The sequence below is a fragment of the Erinaceus europaeus genome, chromosome 12, assembly GCF_950295315.1.
Source record: "Erinaceus europaeus chromosome 12, mEriEur2.1, whole genome shotgun sequence".
NCBI classification, from domain to species: domain Eukaryota; kingdom Metazoa; phylum Chordata; class Mammalia; order Eulipotyphla; family Erinaceidae; genus Erinaceus; species Erinaceus europaeus.
The window spans coordinates 60,004,082-60,025,171 of record NC_080173.1 but is presented as its reverse complement, the minus strand read 5'-3'; the positions used below and the strand labels follow the sequence as shown (position 1 = coordinate 60,025,171).

The 21,090-nt window shown below is 39.6% G+C and overlaps 1 protein-coding gene across 3 annotated transcripts in view; it reads right to left on the bottom strand.

Moving 5' to 3' along the window:
- The window catches only part of TOM1L1 (target of myb1 like 1 membrane trafficking protein), a 57,724-nt gene that overhangs the window by 23,875 nt on the left and 12,759 nt on the right, over positions 1-21,090 (bottom strand). For all 3 annotated transcript variants that reach the window (XM_060203770.1, XM_060203769.1, XM_060203771.1), the window contains exons 4-8: positions 19,025-19,174; positions 17,301-17,426; positions 14,670-14,774; positions 12,952-13,068; positions 55-188 (exon numbers count right to left, since the gene is read on the bottom strand). In XM_060203770.1, coding sequence (XP_060059753.1) covers positions 55-188; positions 12,952-13,068; positions 14,670-14,774; positions 17,301-17,426; positions 19,025-19,174 — 632 coding nt within the window. The remainder of the gene's footprint in view (positions 1-54; positions 189-12,951; positions 13,069-14,669; positions 14,775-17,300; positions 17,427-19,024; positions 19,175-21,090) is intronic.

Genomic DNA, 21,090 nt, shown 5'->3' with positions numbered 1-21,090 from the left:
TGAGGGGGGAATTAGAATTGGAGGAAGGTTGGACAGGGTACAATATCTGCTCACCTTTCATAGCCAAGAATGGCATTATTCAAGTTCTCATTTACTTGAATTAGTTCAACAGTTAAGTCTTCATTCTCCACCACGACAAGCAGGTCCATGATCCTCTCCTGCATCTCTCGACATGTCTTATAAAGTTTCTGTCAAGAGAGAGAGGGAGAAAGCTTTCTTCTTCCATGCCTGGAATGTTCTATAAAAAACTGATGTGCCCATGTAGATGCACCTGAGATCACCTCCACACCAAGTTACCCAGGAGAGATTGTCAAAGTATTTAACTATGGGTAGTGCATCTTTCTTATCAAAAGCAATCAATTACAAGTGATTATACTTTCCTTTAAAAATCCAAATGTGTTTCATAAAGACTGGAATTGGATGAGTATAATGCAGGACTAGAAGTCAGAAATAATTATCAGAATTCCAGGCATGCAGGCATGCTGCTTGTTAGTTGTACCACTTTGGGAAGAAAAAAAAAAAACACCAAAAAAATCATTTTCTAAATGGTTTCTCAGTTCATTAATAAAAATTATCTACTTGCAAGGTCTACCTCTGGGGGGGGATGCAAAAGTCAAATGAGATGAATATGATAAAGAATTTAATTGAATTATAGAGAATAGCTATAATACACTGCATAAAAGAAAATGTTACTATTATTGTTAGTGGTTGTGATAGTAGTAAATCATATTTATAGTAGCATAATTTGCCTATCCTGTTTTCTCTTTAATTAGCATTCAAGCTGTATAGTTAGTTGCAACATCACATTCTAAGGTAAAATGATCCAAGACTGAAATACTGCTCGTGAGTACTGTCCTTCTTCAGAGTATCTAGAGTCACTGCATTAAGTCATTATAGACATGTTGCAAATCAGCTTTTTCTCATCATTACTGGTCATACCTACAGTCTGTTTACTGATTCCAGACCTCCAGTACTAAGGGTTTAGGAATCTACTGTTGTTGTTATTGGTTTGGACAGAGAGAAAATGAAAGGGGAGGGGGAGACAGAGAGGGGAGAGATAAAGATAGACATCTACAGATCTGCTTCAATGCTTGTGAAGTCGGGGGTTTGAACCAGGATATTTGCGCTTTGTACTATGTGTGTTTAACCCTGTGCGCCACTGCCCGACCCCCATCCCTTTTTATAATTTTATTTATTTATTTATTTATTTGAAAGCTAGGAGAGAGAGAAAGAACCAGATATCTCTTTGGTAAATGTGCTGCCAGGGATTGAACTCAGGACCTCATGCTTGAGAGTCTAATGCTTTATCTAACTCCCAGACTACAGGAATCTACTGTTTTTAATAAGCAACATCTTTTAAGTATTTAAGTATACTGGTATTGAAAAAAAAATGGTATCTTAAAAGTTACTTACTCCTGGGGGTTGGGTGGTGGCGCAGTGGGTTAAGCGCATGTGGCGCAAAGCGCAGGGACTGGTGTAAGGATCCCGGTTCGAGCCCCCGGCTCCCCACCTGCAGGGGAGTCGCTTCACAGGTGGTGAAGCAGGTCTGCAGGTGTCTATCTTTCTCTCCCCCTCTCTGTCTTCCCCTCCTCTCTCCATTTCTCTCTGTCCTATCCAACAACGAATTGTGTCAACAAAGGCAATAATAATAACCACAACGAAGTTACAACAAGGGCAACAAAAGGGGGGAAAAATGGCCTCCAGGAGCGGTGGATTCATGGTGCAGGCACCGAGCTCAGCAATAACCCTGGAGGAGGAAAAAAAAAAAAAAAGTTACTTATTCCTAAACAAGTCTCCATTAAGCCAGAGCAGCATAAAACTGATATTAATATTTCTCCAAACCTGCCATGACTAGAAATTATATGTGTACATTAATATCAAGCAAAAATATAGACATTTCTCCCTCCAAAATAAAAGCAGCAGGACTTGCTAAATCATCACATTATTAAATTGTCTGATTTTTTTTCTTCCTCAAGAAAGACTCAGTAGAAAAAAAAAAAGTGTGCTTCACAAAGCTATTTAGAATCTCAAGAAATCCATTACAAGACTCTTGACAGGAAATCTCTGAATAAATAAATCAAACTATTACTAGCTGGCATTTAGACTCTGAGGTAAAAGTCACTACCAACACAAAATCAGACCTGAAATATTTAGAAGGCAAAAGGAAGTGAAAAGAAAGAAGGAGACAAATAGATGGTAGTCTTTAACAATATGCAGTAAGAGGGAGCCAGGCAGAGGTACATACGTTATTATGCGCAAAAACTAGGATCAAACCCCAATTTCCTACATGTAAGGGGGAAGCTTCCAAGTGGTGAAGTAGGTATCTCTCCTCTTACCCTCTTTTTTTTTTAATTTATTAATGACAGGGATAGGAGGAGAGAGAGAGAGAAAGAACCAGACATCACTCCAGTACATATGCTCCTAGGGATCGAAATCAGGATCTCATGCTAGAGAGTGTAACACTTTAGCCACTGTGCCACTCCCAGACCACTTTTTTTTTTGCCTCCAGGGTTATTGCTGGGGGCTCCATGCCTGCACTATGAATCCATATGAATCCTGCACTATGAATCACTTGCTCATGAAAGCCCCCCCCATTTTATTGGATAGGACAGAAAAATTGGGGGAGGAGAAGAAGACAAAGAGCAAGAAAGACACCTGCAGACCTGTTTCATCGCTTGTGAAGCAACCCCACCTCACACCCCTGCAGGTGGGGAGACAGGGTCCTTGTGCTTCACTTCATACTATGTGCACTTAACCCAGTGCACCACTGTGTGACCCCCTCTCCCCTTACCTCTTTACTTCCCCCTTCATCATTCAATTTCTTTCTGCCCTATCAAATCAAAGAAAGAAAGCATGGCTTCTAGGAGGAGTAGATTCACCATGCAAGCACCTGGCCCCAGTGATAACACTGGTGACAATTAAAAAGAAAAAAAAAGCAGAGATAAAAAATATCCCAGTTGCATATTTTATCACTCTTTAGTCACTATCAGGCCACCCCATATGCTGGGGCCATAGTCGGGGAGTACTGAGATACCCAAACAGACATGATGGGTTTAGATCTTGAATAAATCCCTTTCTCCATTGTTACTGGTCATCTCTAGCAGGAACAACAAAACAGACCCCTTTGTGGACCCCTATAGGACCTTGCCCTCAACTTGGATCAACAGTGGTAGAGAATGTTCCATCTTCCGAAGGGAGGATGGACAACATACTCTATGCTACACCTGAGGAAGATGGGTCCTGATATTGGGCAGCTTGGAATGTTTATACTCATGACCACACAATATGAGCTCAGATCATCAGGGATGCAGAGGTCACAAAGGCTTCTAAGCTGAATATGGGCCCCAGATCCCATCAATTCCATGGGGTTTAGTCAACAATATTTATACACCTTTCCCATATTTGGGAGCTACTCTCTTCCCTGATCCAGCTTTCTGGTCCTTTTTCCAGCCATGACATCATCTCCCCAGACAATAACTTGGATCTACCTGCATATCAGATTTCAGGCTCAAGGGATAAAAACAAAAACAAAACAACAACAACAAAACACTAGTATAACCACAGGCCCTTTGGAATATAACTAAAGTAGGCTTACTAGCTATCTACAAAATGGACACCCCGCCCCCAACTCTTCATCTGCACTATTCCAGCCTTTAGGTTCAAAAGTCAACAATTTGTTTGGCTTTATATGTTAACTCTCTTTTCAGCACCAGGTTCCAGATTCTAGCATGATGCCAACCAGACTTCCATGGACAGAGGACCCACCAATGTGTCCTGGAGCTCTGATTCCCCAGTACCCCACCCCACTAGGAAAAGAGACAGGCTGAGAGTTATGGATCAACCTGTCAACACCCATGTTCAGAGGGGAAGCAATTACAGAAGCCAGACCTTCCACCTTCTGCATCCCACAATGACTTTGGGTCCATACTCCCGGAGGTTTAAAGAATAGGAAAGCTATCAAAGGAGGGTATAGGATATGGAGTTGTGGTGGTGGGAATTGTGTGGAGTTGTACCCTTCTTTTTTTTTTTTTTTTTTATTTTTCTATGCATTTTTAAAATTTTTTTTATTTATTTATTTTTTTAATAAAATCCCTATTATATGAGAATAAGCAAATATATAAGAGCAAAATGCATTCTGTTTTCTTTTTTTTTTATTCATATTTTTTTTATTTAAGAAAGGATTAATTAACAAAACCATAGGGTAGGAGGGGTACAATTCCACACAATTCCCACCACCTAGTCTCCATATCCCACCCCCTCCCCTGATAGCTTTCCCATTCTCTATCCCTCTGGGAGCATGGACTCTCTTTTCAGCCACCAGGTTCCAGATGCCATCAGGATGCTGGCCAGGCTTCCCTAGACTGAAGACCCCACCAATATGTCCTGCAGCTCTGCTTCCCCAGAGCCCCACCCTACTAGGGAAAGAGAGAGGCAGACTGGGAGTATGGACCGACCAGTCAACGCCCATGTTCAGCGGGGAAGCAATTACAGAAGCCAGACCTTCTACCTTCTGCAACCCACAATAACCCTGAGTTGTACCCTTCTTATCCTATGATTTTGTCAGTGTTTCCTTTTACAAATAAATTTTTTAAAAAATTCCCAGTTGATAGCAACTTGCCCTTATCAACAAGCATTGACAGACTTATTCTTGGGCCCAGGCATTAATACCTCCTGTATAATATAGCCTCTGCCACAACCACCCCACTCTACCATTGTAACATGAAAAACAACCACAGACTGTCTGTAAACAAATGAGCATGGACATATTCTGGTAAGCAAAGGCAGGTGTTAGGCTGAATTTAATGAAGTTTTGGCCTCTTGTTATATTACAGAGAACAAACTTTAAGACTCAATAAACCAGAGGCCCCTCCTATGTACATACCTGATATAGGATCTGGTTAAATGTTAGCCTCGGTTTAATTTTTCAGTTGTAAAACCAGGATAACAACAACTATCATGTAGGTTTGTTGTAAGAATAGGAAAATGCCAGGGCCGGGTGGTGCCACACCAGGTTGAGCACACGTATTACAGTGCACAAGGACCCGGGTTCGAGCCTCCAATCCCCACCTGCGGGGGAGGGGGGAAGCTTTGCGAGTGGTGAAGCAGTGCTACAGGTGTTTCTCTGTCTCTCTCTCTATCTCCCCTCCTCCCTTCAATTTCTAGTTGTCTCTATCCAATAAATAAAGATAACAAAAAAAAAAGAATAGGAAATGCCAGCCTAGAAGTTGGCACAGTGGCTAGAGCTACACTTCCAAATATGAGGTGCTGAGCTTGAGTCTGGGAATGGCATGTGCCAGTGATCCTCTGGTTAGCTCTCTCATTTGTTAACAAAAGCAAACAAACAAAAAGAATAGGAAATGGTATAACTGAAAGCTCAATATGACTGGCATTTTAGTGGGTAGTTTGTAAATATGGCTACCTAAGAAGGTATCACTAGACACTTAATTAGATGACAAATACAATAATGTAATACTAGCAATGTTACTCAGGGCCTGATGTTATACAAAGCAAAAGGATAAGGATAAGGACACTTATACCTCTTGGATAAGTGAGAACTTTTCCTTTGTTTTTGCCTTAGTGAGTATATAGAAATTGTTCTTCTTGCTCACTGGTGGCCCTGCTAAAGTAATGTCAAGATCAAGGAAAATGTAATGGCTACTAGATTCCTATACAAACTGTAGAAATTAACTTGAAACGAATGTGCGGCCAACATTAATAGCCTTTGGTCACATGAAGACCCTCCCTTTGCCCTCTAAGAGAGAAATAGAAAAGGACACCATCACATCGCTCAGCAGGTTTGCAAAGCAGAGTTGGAAAAACCTCTTCAAAAGGCAGCCCACTGTGATCTTTGTAACTGATGTCTGTCTCAGAGGAGGACCAAGCCACCTGGAAACAGCATACAGATCAAGAGCCAAAGACCAAAAGGATGGGTCAGAAGTTCCCTACAGCAGGCTCTTGCAGGGCTGTGAATGTGGGAGTGAGTCAAAACACAGAGTAACAGCTGCTGGTGCACATGACCATCACAGAGTCCTCTGGAATCACCTCCTTTTATACCCTATCAAATAAAGGCAGACTTCTAAGTTAAATTAAGTCTAACAATCAATCCACAAGTCTTTATAGTGAAACAAAAAGGTGCTCATTAAGGTCTTCCTTTTCTAACACTCAGGTGGCTCTTAACTCCTCCACAGAATTCTCAGGAATTAAGAAAAAAAAAATCTCTTCTGCATCTTTATTTATTGGTTTTTAAAGATTTATTTATTTTTATTTATTTATTATTGGCTAGAGATAGAAATTGAGAAGGTAGAAGCAGATAGAAAGATAGAAGACAGAGAGAGACCTGCAGCCCCACTTCACCACCCATGAAGCTTTCCCCATGTAGGTGGGAACCAGGGACTTGGACCTGGGTTCTTGCACTTTGTAATGTGAGTACTTAAACCAGGTGTGTCACCACCTGGGCCCTATCTTCTATACTTTAAAATACAACCATAATCATCCCATACTTACCAGTATAGAACAGCTCAGTAAAAAGATGCCTGAACATCTCCCTTCAAAAAAGTATTGTCAGCAGCACTAAGAAACCTCCATGGATAGTTGAGTTTTTTTAATTTATTTTATTTACTTATTCCCTTTTGTTGCCCTTGTTGTTGTAGCCTTATTGTAGTTATTATTGTTATTGATGTTGTTCGTTGGATAGGACAGAGAGAAATGGAGAGAGGAGGGGAAGACAGAGATGCGGAGAGAAAGATAGACACCTGCAGACCTGCTTCATTGCCTGTAAGGCGACTCCCCTGCAGGTGGGGAGCCGGGCTTGAACCGGGATCCTTACTCTGGTTCTTGCACTTTGCGCCACGTGCGCTTAACCCACTGCACTACTGCCCGACTCCCGGATGGTTGAGTTTTGGTATCTGTACCTCCCTACCCCTTTTCTGTCTAAAATTAAAGAATAAATAGCCTGGAAGATGAACCAGCCATATCATACAAGCATAAGACATTGAGTTCATTACTCAGCACTGCATTTAAAGAGAGTGACAACAAGAAGAAATGCAATTGCTTGAAATTCTTCTTTGAAAATATTATTTGCATGACAGTACCCCTATTATCAATTCATAATATATTTCTCCCCTGGCAGTACTCACCAGAGACCTGGACAATGTTTTTACCCATTCAAAATAAAAACTCACTCTGCTCACTATAGCATTAGTCAATTGTAAAGATAATTATTAAGGTCATTAACTCACAAAAACCTGTCCAATATTCTTAATATTTTATTCCCTATGAACTAATCCAGCGTGCAAATCACATAGTCTAACTATATATAGTTAACATAAATGTGGAAGTTCAAGGCTTTGACCACTGCCTCCAAATTCGTTCAGACTTCCAAGAGATCTAACGTTTATCCAAAGAAAATTATAACTAAGTTAAACATCTATAGTACAAAGTCAGTCCTGGCTTCAAAATGAGAAACAAGTTGATATCACAGATAAAGTGTGCATTCAGGAGCACAAGCCTCTGCAGCTCCATCATTTAATACTGTGTGGGCAAACCATGCACTTTCTGAATATGCATCCTCATCTATAAAGGGCAATGGCCTCAACAACACTCAAAGGCCCTTTCACTCATGATGTGTTTCCAAGTGAGAATGACAAAAGTAACAGTCAAGTCAGAATAACTTTATTTTACTCCTAGGTTTTTCTTTTTTTTTCTCTTTTCTCATTTCTTTCTTTTCTTTTCTTTCCTTTTCTTTTTACCAGAACACTATTCAACTCTACTTTATGGTGGTAAAGGGGATTGAACATGGGACTTTGGAGCTTCAGGCATGAGAATCTGTTTAACCATTATGCATAACCCCTCCTCTCTCCTAGGTTTTTCTATCAACTGATTTACAAATTTTTTTTAAAAAATGTATTTATTTATTTTCCCTTTTGTTGCCCTTGTTGTCTTTTTATTGTTGTTGTAGTTATTATTGTTGTTACTGATGTCATTGTTGTTAGATAGGACAGAGAGAAATAGAGAGAGGAGGGGAAGACAGAGAAGGTGAAAGAAAGACAGACACTTGCAGACCTGCTTCACCACTTGTGGAGCAACTCCCCTGCAAGTGGGGAGCCGGGGGCTCGAACCAGGATCCTTATGCTGGTCCTTGAGCTTTGTGCCATGTGCGCTTAACCTGCTGTGCTACCGCCCAACTCCCTGATTTACAAATAATGCACATAGGGTGAGATTTCAGATGCATGTGATTTGAAATGTCTCTCTCTTTGCCAGCACACTGATTAGCTCTGGCTTACAGTGGTACATGGGACTGAACCTGGGACACTGGAACCTCAGGCATGATGGTCTCTTTGCATAACCACTATGCTATCTACCCCTTCCCTATTTCTTTCTTTCTTAATTGCCACTGGGGTTATTTCTAGAGCTCGGTGCCTACACTATGAATCCACTGCTCCTGGCAGTCTTTTTTTCTTTCTATTTTTACTAGATAGGACAGAGAGAAATTGAGAAGGGAGGGGGAGATATAAATTTAAAAAATTAAAAGTAAAAGAAAACTTTTTGTGGCTGAGTGATGGTGCACCCGGTTGAGTGCCTATGTTCCAATGCACAAGGACCCAGGTTCAAACACCTGGCCCCCACCTGCAGAGGGAAAGCTTTGCAAGTGGTGAAGCAGCACTGTTGCAGTCTCTCTTCCTATCTCTCTTCTTCTCTACCACTCCCTTTCCTCTCAATTTCTGGCTGTCTCTATCCAATATATAAAGATTATTAATTTTTTTTTAAAAAAAAACCTTTTACAAATATTTTTTTTAAATCTGAGTTCCCAGAGAACATAAAAACAGACCAAGATCCATGCAAGGCTTCCAGGTAGAGGAAAGGACATTCAAGGATATCAAGGCTGCTCACAACATAGGAAGAAAATGAAGGCTACTCTCTGCCTAAAGATAATGGAAACCGAAACAAAATGGCATGAGATCAACATATTAACAAGAGCTAACAGTTTAGCTAAGGTATAGCAGTGAAACAATCAGAAAAGACAAATCCTATCCATGCCTCTCCCCCTGCTCAGACAGCTGAGAAATTACTCTCTGTCTTCTAATGGGAGCAGTAACTAGGCTAGGAACATCCAGGGAAAAAAAGGAGCCACAACAACTCAGAAGACTGAAATATCCTACTACCATCATCATATCCAATATCATCTACTCTCCAATAGTTCCAAGCAAGAGCTGCAGTGATTCTTTTCTCTTTTAGTCCCAGCTGAAGCTCAGTGCTACCAGGAATTTCACACAGAAATGAACTCACTATCAGCAATCCAGTCACACTATTTGAGAATTCCAAGTAAGAGAGAATGAAAGTGAAAATGAATATAAGAATTTGCACCCAAGAAGGAAGAGCTCATAAAATAAGTGAGTTGAAAATACCACTATCCTATAAAAGATGAAAGGGAAAAGTACATCTATTTAAAAAAAAAAAAACTACCATAAAAATTCAAATAGATTTTTAAATTAACAAATACAATTGTCAAAGTATAGTATTCATTAGAAGGGCTGAAGAGATATCCTGACTAGCAAGTTTAGAGAAATAATACAGGAAGTGGAGAAACTCTCAGCACAAGAGTGAAGAGAGAAAAAGTATAAAGATATATTGAAATGGGAGTCAGCAGTAGCGCAGTGACAAAAGCGCAAGGACTGGCGCAAGGATCCTGGTTCAAGCTCCCAGCTCCCCACCTGCAGAGGAGTCACTTCACAGGCGGTGAAGCAGGTCTGCAGGTGTCTATCTCTCTCTCCCCCTCTCTGTCTTCTACTCCTCTCTCCATTTCTCTCTGTCCTATCTAAATAAATAAACAAATAAAAATAGAAATGATAAAAAAATCTTAACACACTTTGTAAAAGAAAAAAAAAGATATGTTGAAATATAGGGGAAATCTAACTGACAACTTCATCATTTAAAGAAAAGTCTCGAAGATAGCATATATATATATATATATTTTTTTTTTTCCACCAAGGTTATTGCTGGGGCTTGATTCTAATACTATGAATCTATTGCTTCTAGCAGCCAATTTTTTTCTTTCTATTTTATTTGACAGGCCAGAAATAAATGGAAAGGGAAGGGGGAGAGAGAAAGATAGACACCTGCAGACCTGCTTTACCACTTGTGAAATTTTGCCATTGCAAGTGGGGAGCAGTTGCTCAAACCCAAGCCCTTGGTCAACCTGGTGAGCCACCAACCAGCCACCAGGAAGAAATCTTCCAAAAAGCTGAAAATGTCCCCCAATTTCATTTGATAGGGATAAAGGCCCTATTAAGCACTAAATAGGACTTGTAAGAGAAATACAAGTGTGTATCTACACGCACAAACATTGTTAGGTATAGTAAAGTCGTGTTAATGAAGCTTTAATCAGTGGCAGATAGCACATGATACTGGTCTCACTAGGCTATACACTAGATATGTAGTAGACTAACACAACTAGGTTTACATAAGTACACTCTATGACATTCACACAATGTTATGTTTCTCAGAATGTATCCCCATCACTAAGCAAAGCATGACTGAATAGGGAAATTTCAAAATGTTAAGTATCAAAAATTTGTAAGAAAAACCACAATAAAGGAACAAGAATCAGAACCATACATTAGTGTCAGCACCACTGGATGCAATGGAGGCAATGCTCTGAAAGAGTTTTTCATAACTGGGGGTGAGGGGAGTGGGGGAAAGGACTGGTAAAATGCCTCACTTGGGAGGGCACTTACTTTATCATGAGTGCTATACAGACTCAAGCTTCTAGTATTCCACATGAGAGTACTACAGCACTGCTTTGCTGCTGTGGGTCTATCTACCTGGAGATATCAGTCCAGAGAGGTAAAGGTGTGGAAAAAATTGTACCTAGAATTTTGCATCTATCAAACTACTAGCATTTAAAACTTGACAGCAAAAAGGCATTTTGGGATATGCAAACATGCATATTTTTATGATAAAAGAGTTTAAACACTAGTAATAATCCATGGAGACAGCAAACTATAAAAAGAAATGCTAAGCAGGGAAGTTTTTACAACTGTTTTCTCAAGTAATTATGAGAAGTGCTATTTATGGGCTGGAGAGACAGCATAACGGTTATGCAAAAAGAATTTCATATCTGATGCTCTGAGGTCCCAAGTTCAGTTCCAGGCACCACTGTAACGGAGAGCTGAGTAGCACTTCGCTGTGTCTCTCTTTCTCTCCGCTCTCTCTTTCATTTATAAACAAATAAAATATATACAAAAGAGAAATTATGGGCCAGGTGGTGGCGCAACTGGTTGAGCACACATATTACAATGTGCAAAGACCCAGGTTCAAGCCCTCAGTCCCCACCTGCAGGAGGAAAGCTTTGCGAGTGGTGAAGTAGTGCTGCAGGTGTCTCTTTGTCACTCTCCCTCTCTATCACCCTCTTGACTTCTGGCTGTCTCTATCCAATAAATAAAGATAATTAAAAAAAAAATTTTAAAAAGAGAAATTATATTTACTAACAATACATGAAGTTAAAGGAAGGATAATAACTATATAAAATGGGGAAAATAAAAAAAACATAAGAAAAGTCTTAACTTGCTTGAGGAAACATAAAAGCTGACTATTTGTAATTGCTTCTAAAGTTAGTAAGTTAAAGTATTTGTCACATGTAAAATTGATAATTAGAAAAAAGCCATAGGAAGGGAAAAGGTATATACAAGTCAGTAGTAATAATGAACTGATTTTTCCTCATATGCTCATCCAAATCCAAATATACTGTTTACCTTTTCCTCCAGTTTGAACATGCCCTCATCTATACCTTTCCAGACATTTTCACTTGTCCCAATCCCTAGTCCCACTATATGATAATCAAATTTCTACTACAGGATCTATAATGCCTACATTCATTGAATATGTGGGGCTACAAAATAGCTCACATACTTTACTATGAGTGAGAACCCAGCTTCAAGTCTATCGCTGGCCACTACGTGGAACACCATGCAAACAGAGAAGGTTCATAATTCGTGAAACAGTGCTATGTTGGTTCTCCTGTCCCTCACTCTTTATCTGGGGGGGGAAGAGTATATGGGGCGGGGGGGACCAGGTAGTTGTGCACTTGGTTAACTGCACATATTACAGTGCTCAAGGACCCAGGTTCAAGCCACTGGTCCCCACCTTCAGGGGGAAAGCTTCACAAGCAGTGAAACAGGGCTGCAGGTGTCTCTCTGTCTCTCTCCCTCTTTATCACCCCCTTTCCCTATCGATTTCTGGTTCTATCTATCCAATAAATAAAGATAAGTTAAAAAAAATAATAAAGTATATGGGGAGTGGTGGAATCACACAAGCACAGAGCCCTAGAGAAACACTGGTGGCAAAAACAAACAAACAAACAAAAACAAAATTTAGTTATAAAAAACAGTCTGGCTCATTGGACACAAAATCCTTGTAGAATAAGATAACATCATTTTGGGAGTCGGGCGGTAGTGCAGTGGGTTAAGCGCATGTGGCGCAAAGCGCAAGGACCAGCGTAAGAAACCCGGTTCGAGCTCCGAAACAGATTCGGAAACAGACAGACAGACACGTGCAGACCTGCTTCACTGCCTATGAAGCAACTGCCCTGCAGGTGGGGAGCCGGGGATCGAATCTGTTTCCTTACACCCGTCTATGTGCTTTGCGCCAAGTCCGCTTAACCCGCTGCGCTACTGCCCGAATCCCCAGAGACAACTTTTAAATATTTAAAGATTATCAGACTATCAAGAGACTATAAATGATTAAATGATGATAAGTTATTTGTTGCAGGAGAATAAGGACTATGTCTGTTGCTTTTATATTTCTGCTAATAAAAAGGTACCAATTAAAAGTTTCGAAATCAATGAAAGATGAACAAATAAACAATGATGAGGTGACTTCCATCTCTCAGGCTCTAAAGATAGAGAATAACTTTAACAGATGCTGTGACTGACTACCCATGAAATCATACTACACCTGCAGAAGCTCTATATCTTCACGGTTTTCAGACCCAGGAATATTCTCCATCAGTATAGCAAACATTACTCTCACATTCATTTTCACCATATCCAATTCACTATGCAATTTTCCGATCTGTAAAAAAAAAAAAAAAACCACAATCATCAGTAAGTCCCAGGGGACAGCTTCTGGAAAATGCTTTTGCAAAGTTTATTATTTTCAAAATTATATTTAAATGTATATAATACACACAACTGCATTGCAACTATACAATCTGCCACCTCCTAAGAGAATCTGAGATGTCTCACAATAAATAAAGAATACTCTCTGTAGGAGGTTAAAAACAAAGCTCAAGAGCAAAAGAAACAAGGAAACAAAGTATCCTAAGACTTGGACAAAACGGTATATTACTTTCAGTTTCTTGACAAGCAATGAAAAAAAAATAGTTTTATAATTTTCTTGGTTTCAGAGAAGAAAAATAAATCGGGCAGGGAGTGGGGGGATGGGAGATAGCATAATGGTTCTGTAAAGAGACTCTAATGCCTGAGGCTACAAAGTCCCAGTTTCAAGTTCCTGCCCCACCATAAGCCAGAGCTGAGCAGTGCTCTGGTAAAAAAAAAAAAAATCAAGAGGGAAATATTTTTTCTTCCTGGGTGAAATTCTAAAAGGAATTACTCACATGGATTTTTATATAAAAATTCTGGGGGGCCAGGAGGTAGCGCAGCAGGTTAAGTGCACATGGCGCAAAGCACAAGGACCTGTGTAAGGATCTTGGTTTGAGCCCCTGGCTCCCCACCTGCAGAGGGTCGCTTCACCCGCTGTGAAGCAGGTCTGCAGTCTTTCTCTCCCCCTCTCTGTCTTCCTCTCTTCTCTCCATTTCTCTCTGTCCTATCCAACAACAACAACAGCTGTAACAACAATAACAATAAAAACAACAAGAGCAATAAAAATGGGAAAAATGGCCTCCAGGAGCAGAGGATTTGTGATGCAGGCACCAAGCCCCAACAATAACCGTGGAGGCAAAAAAAAAAAAAAAAAAAAATCAGAATAATAACAGTTTTCAGGTTTTTTTAAATTATTATATTTATTTATTTTCCCTTTTGTTGCCCTTGTTGTTTTTATTGTTGCTATTTTTATTGGTGTTGTAGTTGTTGGATAGAACAGACAGACAGCTCTGGCTTATGGTAATGTGGGTGATTGAACCTGGAGCTTCAAGCATGAGATTCTCTTTGCATAACAATTATGCTATCTGCTCCCTGTGGGTGGATCTTACACAGATTTCTATTGCTCCTGGTAGGTATAAATTTTAGAGTTGAGCCCCGGCTCTGGTTTAAAAAAAAAAAAAAGCCCACCCACAGCTCATCATCCACAGCCACCAAATCACTAACTGAGCACAACTGTTACAAACTTGGATTTTAAAGTCATACAGTATCCACGGCAAAACACTCAGTCTTCATTAAGTTTCAGTTTCCTCTATGAAAGAAAACAATAAGGTACCTCATGTTTTCAGGAAGAATAAAACTCTACGTAAAGTGTTTTGAAAAGTCACAGATAAGCCCAGGAAATATCTCAGCTGGTAGACTGCAGGATTTACATACTTGAGACTCTCCATTTGATTCCTGGCATCACATGCACTGGACTGGCACTCAAGGTTTCTCTCATGTGAACTGTCTCTTTCTCATATGGGCTAAAGAACTTTTAAATTAAAAGTCATAGATAAATATAGGTGCTGTTACCTGTTCTGGGGCCAATGTAATAGTCAAGTTCTTGGGAGCAATTATAGAAGAAAGAGCTGGTGCAGTAGGAACAGATGTTGTTGGATTCGATAAGATCTGAGCAGTCTATTAATATGAAACATGAAAACATTATTTGAATTAATATAGCCATCCAATGCCTAGTTTTTCCACCCGGAGGACTTAGTCTCTAAACCAAACCCTGGGTAGAAGTTACTAATCCAGAATAAATTATCAAACTCACAGGTATCCAGTACTTTGAGAAAACTGCTAAGTAAGCAGGTGCCCATAGAAAAAGCAAGCACTCAACAAAAGTTGAATACTATGAAGATTAAATTACAATAAAAATCACCATATTTTTATCAAGATGTGTAAAATAAGCTGTCTTGTGAGATTTACTGCTGCCTCCTCTTTGAGTTTTTTTTTTAATTTTTTAAATTTTATTTATTTATTTTACCTCCAGGGTTACTGCCTGCACTACGAAGCCACTGCTCCTAGTGGCCATTTTTTTCCCTTTTGTTGCCCTTGTGATTATTATTGTTGTTGTTATTGCTATCATTGTTCTTGAATAGGACAGAGAAAAATAGAGAGGGGAGGAGATAAAGATAGACACTTGCAGACCTGCTTCACCACTTGTTGAAGCCACCCCCCTGCAAGTGGGGAGCCGCAGGCTCGAACTGGGATCCTTACTGATCCTTGCTCTTTGCGCCATGTGCGCTTAACCGGCCAGCCTCCTTCTCTTTGAGTTTTAAAAGTAAGTGGTAAATTAATTCATGTCAATTCTTTTTAACCCACATCTTTTTAAGCCACAGCATTTTAAGCACAGGGGTCTACACCAATGCTTTCTGACAGAAAAATCAAATCACCTGGAAGTCTTATAAAAATTAATATTCTGGTAGTCTAAGGTAGAGTATGCCTAACTAGCTTCCAGATTACACCACAAATCATATTTTGCTGTTGTAGTTATTATTGTAGTTGTTACTGATTTCATCATTGTTAGATAGGACAGAGAAATGGAAAGAAGGGAAGAGAGAGGTGGGAGAGAAAGATAGAGACCTGCTTTACCACCTGTGAAGCGACTCCACTGCAGGTGCGGAGCCAGGGGCTCGAACCGGTATCCTTATGCCGGCCCTTGCACTTTGTACCATGTGTGCTTAATCTGCTGCGCTACTGCCTGACTCCCACAATAGCAATACTCCCTTGAATAGCAAGGCCAAGGCCACTACTCTCTGGCACCTGAGAATAAAGAAAAAAAGTGCTATGACAAGCAGACTCATGGATTAATAAGTGAAAAGGAATGATCAAGATTCAATGACTAGATTGAATTGTGGCAAACCACAAGGAGAATAGTTAGCCCTCAGGATCTTCAATCTGCCATGAAGATCAGACTTCCAGCATATATCTAAATTGGTTAATTCAAAAAGGTGAAAAATCACCAACCTATAGAAGGAAATAACTACTATTTCCACATTATGGGTCTTCGAGAAAGTGAAGAGTTGAGTTAATATCAGCTACTAAAAATGTTACCAGTTCAAAACATTGAAAATTAATGGCAAACTTGAGAGTGAATACAAGTGAATATATAGAAACTCTCCATGGGCAGAGTATTAAATAAAAGACATTATGTTGTTGTCATTGTTGTTAGTTGGGCTTCATTCTTCCAGGCTGACTTTTTCTGATAGAAAGCAAAAGACAGATAGATACCACAGCTTTCTCTAATGCGGTGGTTGCCAGACTTGAATCTGGGTTGTCTGCATAGAAAGGCAGTGTGCACTATTCTAGGTGAGCTATTTTCCTGATCCATAACACATTTTTCTATTTGATTACCTGAAGTGAACACTCTTGTTTATTTAGTACCTTTCCTTTTTTAAAAAAATCTTTTTAAATTAATTTATTTCCTTTTTGTTGCCCTTGTTGTTTTATTGTTGTTGTAGCTAATTTTGTTACTGATGTCGTCATTGTTGGATAGGACAGAGAGAAATGGAGAGGAGGGGAAGACATAGAGGGGGAGAGAAAGATAGACACCTGCAGACCTGCTTCACTGCTTGTGAAGCGACTCCCCTGCATGTGGGGAGCTGGGGCTCGAACCGGGAGCCTTACGCTGATTCTTGTGCTTTGTGCCACATGCGATTAACCCGCTGCACTACCACCTGACTCCCAGTACCTTTCCTTTGAAAACTGTTCCCTTTTCTACTACAGATGCTTTCCACTTGGAATTATGTTTACCTCAGCTGATTTGTATAGAAATGGAAAACTGATCTAGGCTGGCTCAAGATACCCTTTCCAATGCTTTTGGACTTAGAATCTAGAAATAACCGTAGGCATAACATAAACATTGGGAGATATGTTACCTCCAATGTGGAAAAATCTACAATGAGAGAGAATATATCTGATCAGAAGATTAAAGGGACTTAAACAAGTAACAAGGCATTTGAGTACTTGGTACTCTGCGTTTACCAAGGCCTAGCTAAGAAAGACACTGTGGTTTGATTATTCTATAAGATAATGCATCACTCTTCTAATAAACCCATCTTTTTAACTTAAGTTGATAGTCCTAGGGTTATCCCCACAGTTAGTAAAGACCCATGTTAGGATACTATCTTACTTGACATGAGTCAAGGAAAAGTCACCTACCTCTTGCCTTGTTGATTTAGCCTCTGTATCTGAGAGGGGAAACTGAACACCTTTCTTAAGCAGGTCAAGGTATACTTCCTTCACTTCACTTACATCCACACCTCCTGGGAAACCTTGTGACCAGGTCTAAATTCAAGATATGATGCCAGAGTTAAAACAGTAGCAAAGATTCACACCACACACACACACAAACACACACACACACCGTATTTTAATTTTTTTAAAAAATATTTCATTTATTTATTAATGAGAAAGATAGGAGGAAAGAGAGAGAGAGAGAGAGAGAGAACCAGACACCACTCTGGTACATGTGCTGCCAGGGATTGAACTCAGGACCTCATGTTTGAGAGTCCAATGCTTTTATCCACTGCACCACCTCCTGGACCACTTTTTTTTTTTTAAGATTTTATTTATTAATGAGAAAGATAGGAGGAGAGAGAGAAAGAACCAGACATCACTCGGGAAATCACACTTCTTAAGTGAAGACAAAAAGCAAGATACTGACAATACTTTACTCTGAAAAAGTTACTTTTGAATGCCTGGACAACAGGAACACTTTCGAAGACTAAGTTAATGGCATAAGATATTCTTAATTTGCTTGTAAGAAGCCCCAGGTTTGCTCTCCAGAACTATATGTGCCAGATGTAAGCAGTAATTTGGTTTCTTATTTGTGCAGAAATGGGAAACTGATTAGATGGACTCAGTGACCTTTCTCCAAGATTTCTGGACTTGGAATCTAGAATAGCTACAGCTATAAGGTGAAATTATGTTAACTCCTATTCAGAAAAAGCTACAGGGAAAGAGAATAAATCTGATCATCAGATGCTTGAAGAAATGTAGGCAAGCAGCAAGTTTTATCATTCTTTCTCACAGAAATATTTAAAATATTTTAATTTTCAGACTCCACTGCTTCAACATCTCACCAAAAAACAGGAATAGAAATTATGTCTTGGGGTTGGGTGGTGGCACACCTGGTTGAGCACACATGTTACACTGCACAAGGACCCAGGTTTGAGGCTCCCCAACCCCCATCCCCACCTGTAGGGGGAATGCTTTGCAAGTGGTGAAGCAGGGCTGCAGGTGTCTCTCTGTCTCTTCCCCTCTATCACCCCCTTCTCTCTTGATTTTTGGCTGTCTATATCCAGTAAATAAAATAAAGATAATAAATTTTTTAAAATTCTAAAAAAAAATGTCTTTATATTTATTTGCTGTACTGACCCCAGCATTAACAAATTCAAAACCAGCAACAATACCTTTTTCCAAGCTTTTTAAATTTAAACCAGATAAAACATTAATTCCCCAATTAAAAATAAATAAATAAATAAAGAAAGAAAGAAAGAAAGAAAGAAAGAAAGAAAGAAAAGAAAAAAATTTAAACCAGAGCACTGCTCAGCCTCAGCTCTTGCTTATGGTGGAGTCAGGGATTTGAGGACTTAACATGGAACCTAGAGCCTCTGGCATGAAAAGCCTTTTTGCTCTAGAACAGTTTCCACAACTGCAAAAGGGGAAAAAAAATACACACTACTATCTACTTTTCCCATCTGATATAGATAGGACAAGAAAATTTCTTCAGAAACAGGGTACCATCATTTAATGCCAAGAATTATTATTACATAGTAGTATATTGCTTTCTGGATGAATGCTAACTTAACCAACTAGGAGATATGTAATTAGATCTCTAATTTTAGACATTTACCATCTCATAAGGTATGTAACAGACTTACCTTAATTAAATTTAAGATTCTGTTCTGAATGTCTAATGGCAAGGTGTATCTGGGACTCAGCAGTTTAGCTAGACTATCTTTAACAAATTCCTTCTTCACAATTAGAGACTGGAAACTTGGACCGCAGTTCTGCATGCACATGTCAATAAGCTAATCAGAAGGGGGGGGAAATAAGTATTATATCTCTGGCAAAATAGCCTTCTTAATATAGGAAAATTGCTAAGTAATGATTTTCTCCAGCATTCTAGTTAGCAGAATTTCTTATCTACTAAAAATATACGGCAAAATGTTAGGTTCAAGGAATGTACAGAAGTATAGACATAGGTAACCACTTATAGGATAGGCTGTAAGAGTATTAATAGAAGTTTGGGATGATAAATTCCAAAGGTCAAACATGGAAAGAGCAAACAAAAGATATGGATAAGAACCAGAGTGACTATTTGTCCTAGTTCCAGGGTAGTCCTAGCATATTCCAGCTGTCCTGGTCCTATTAAAAACAATACCCTCTTCCACTTTCACACACCTCCTGACCTGCATAAATTGTAATGACTTAGTCAAGAAAACTTTGTATTTATAGGAAGATGTGATACTTAAGGGATAATCTATTTTAATTAGAGCTATTTAGAGAAAAATGAGTTGAAGACTGAATACTTGACACTTTGCTTAACATAGTATGAATTTTTTTATTTGGTAGCATCAAAGGAAAACTGACTGGGGTTCAAAGAGGATTCCAGAGATAGTTCATCTTGCTTGGGATGTGGCCCAGTGGATAAAGGCATGACCCCCTAAGCAGAAATACTTCTTCCAACGAGTTATACAGTTTACCCTTGTACAGTCTTAGGAAAGCTACTTCAGCTGTCAAATCACCCTTTTTTAAACTTTTTAAAATATTTATTTTCCCTTTTTGTTGCCCTGGTTTTTATTGTTGTAGTTATTATTATTGTTGCTATTGATGTCATCTTTGTTGGATAGGACAAAGAGAAATGAAGAGAGGAGTGGAAGACAGAGAGGAGGAGAGAAAGACCCCTGCAGACCTGCTTCAACGCTTATGAGGCAACTCCCCTGCAGGTGGGGAGCCGGGGCTCAAACTGGGATCCTCACGCCAGACCTTGTGCTTTGTGCCACATGAACTTAACCTGCCGCGCTACCTCCCGACTCCCGTCAAATCTCCCTTTACTTAATTGGTAAAATAAATGATGACTTTTTTTTTTTTCTTTCTCCAGGGTTATTGCTGGGGTTCAGTGCCTGCATCAAAAATCCACTGCTCCTGGGGGCTATTTTTTCCCTTTTGTTGCCCTTGTTGTTGATCACTGTTGTTGTTATTATTGTTGTTGTTATTGCTGCCATTGTTGCTGTATAGGACAGAGAGAAATGGAGAGAGGAGGGGAAGACAGACAGGGGGAGAAAAAGATAGACACCTGCAGACCTGCTTCACAGCCTGTGAAGTGACTCCCCCTGTACGTGGAGAATCGGGGGCTGGAACCAGGATCCTTACACAGGTCCTTACGCTTTGCACCACGTGTGCTTAACCTGCTGTGCTACCCGGCCCCCAATGATGGATTTCTTGCAAAACACTCCCCATACCAATTTTCACCTCTAGAGCATTAAAGTTTTATGATAATGGGTAACATTTCTAGGAGTTCGCCTGCATAAAATCAGAACATTAACATGAAAAGCTGAGAATGTTAACATCTGTAAATCACCAGCACATCACAGAGATGCCCTTTGTGTTTTCCCACTGGAATCTGCAATGTCAGGACTAATTATTTCTATATCACTTATTCCATTATGTACCTAGTATTTTGCTTTTACCCCCGAACCCCCATCTCCAGATTACTTTGACAAGTGATAAAGCATATTGCGGCAAATTGGGGGAAAAAAAAAACATTGCTTTTATGCATTTTGAAAGTGAGTTCTGGTACAATTTATGTGTTCAGAAAACCTATCTGTGGACAAACAAGAAACCACAATCTGAGCAAAGACAGAGAACCTAGCGGGCAAGGGCCAGGTAGGAGTGTACCTGGTTAAGCACAAACATTACAGTGAGCAAGGACTCAAGTTCAAGC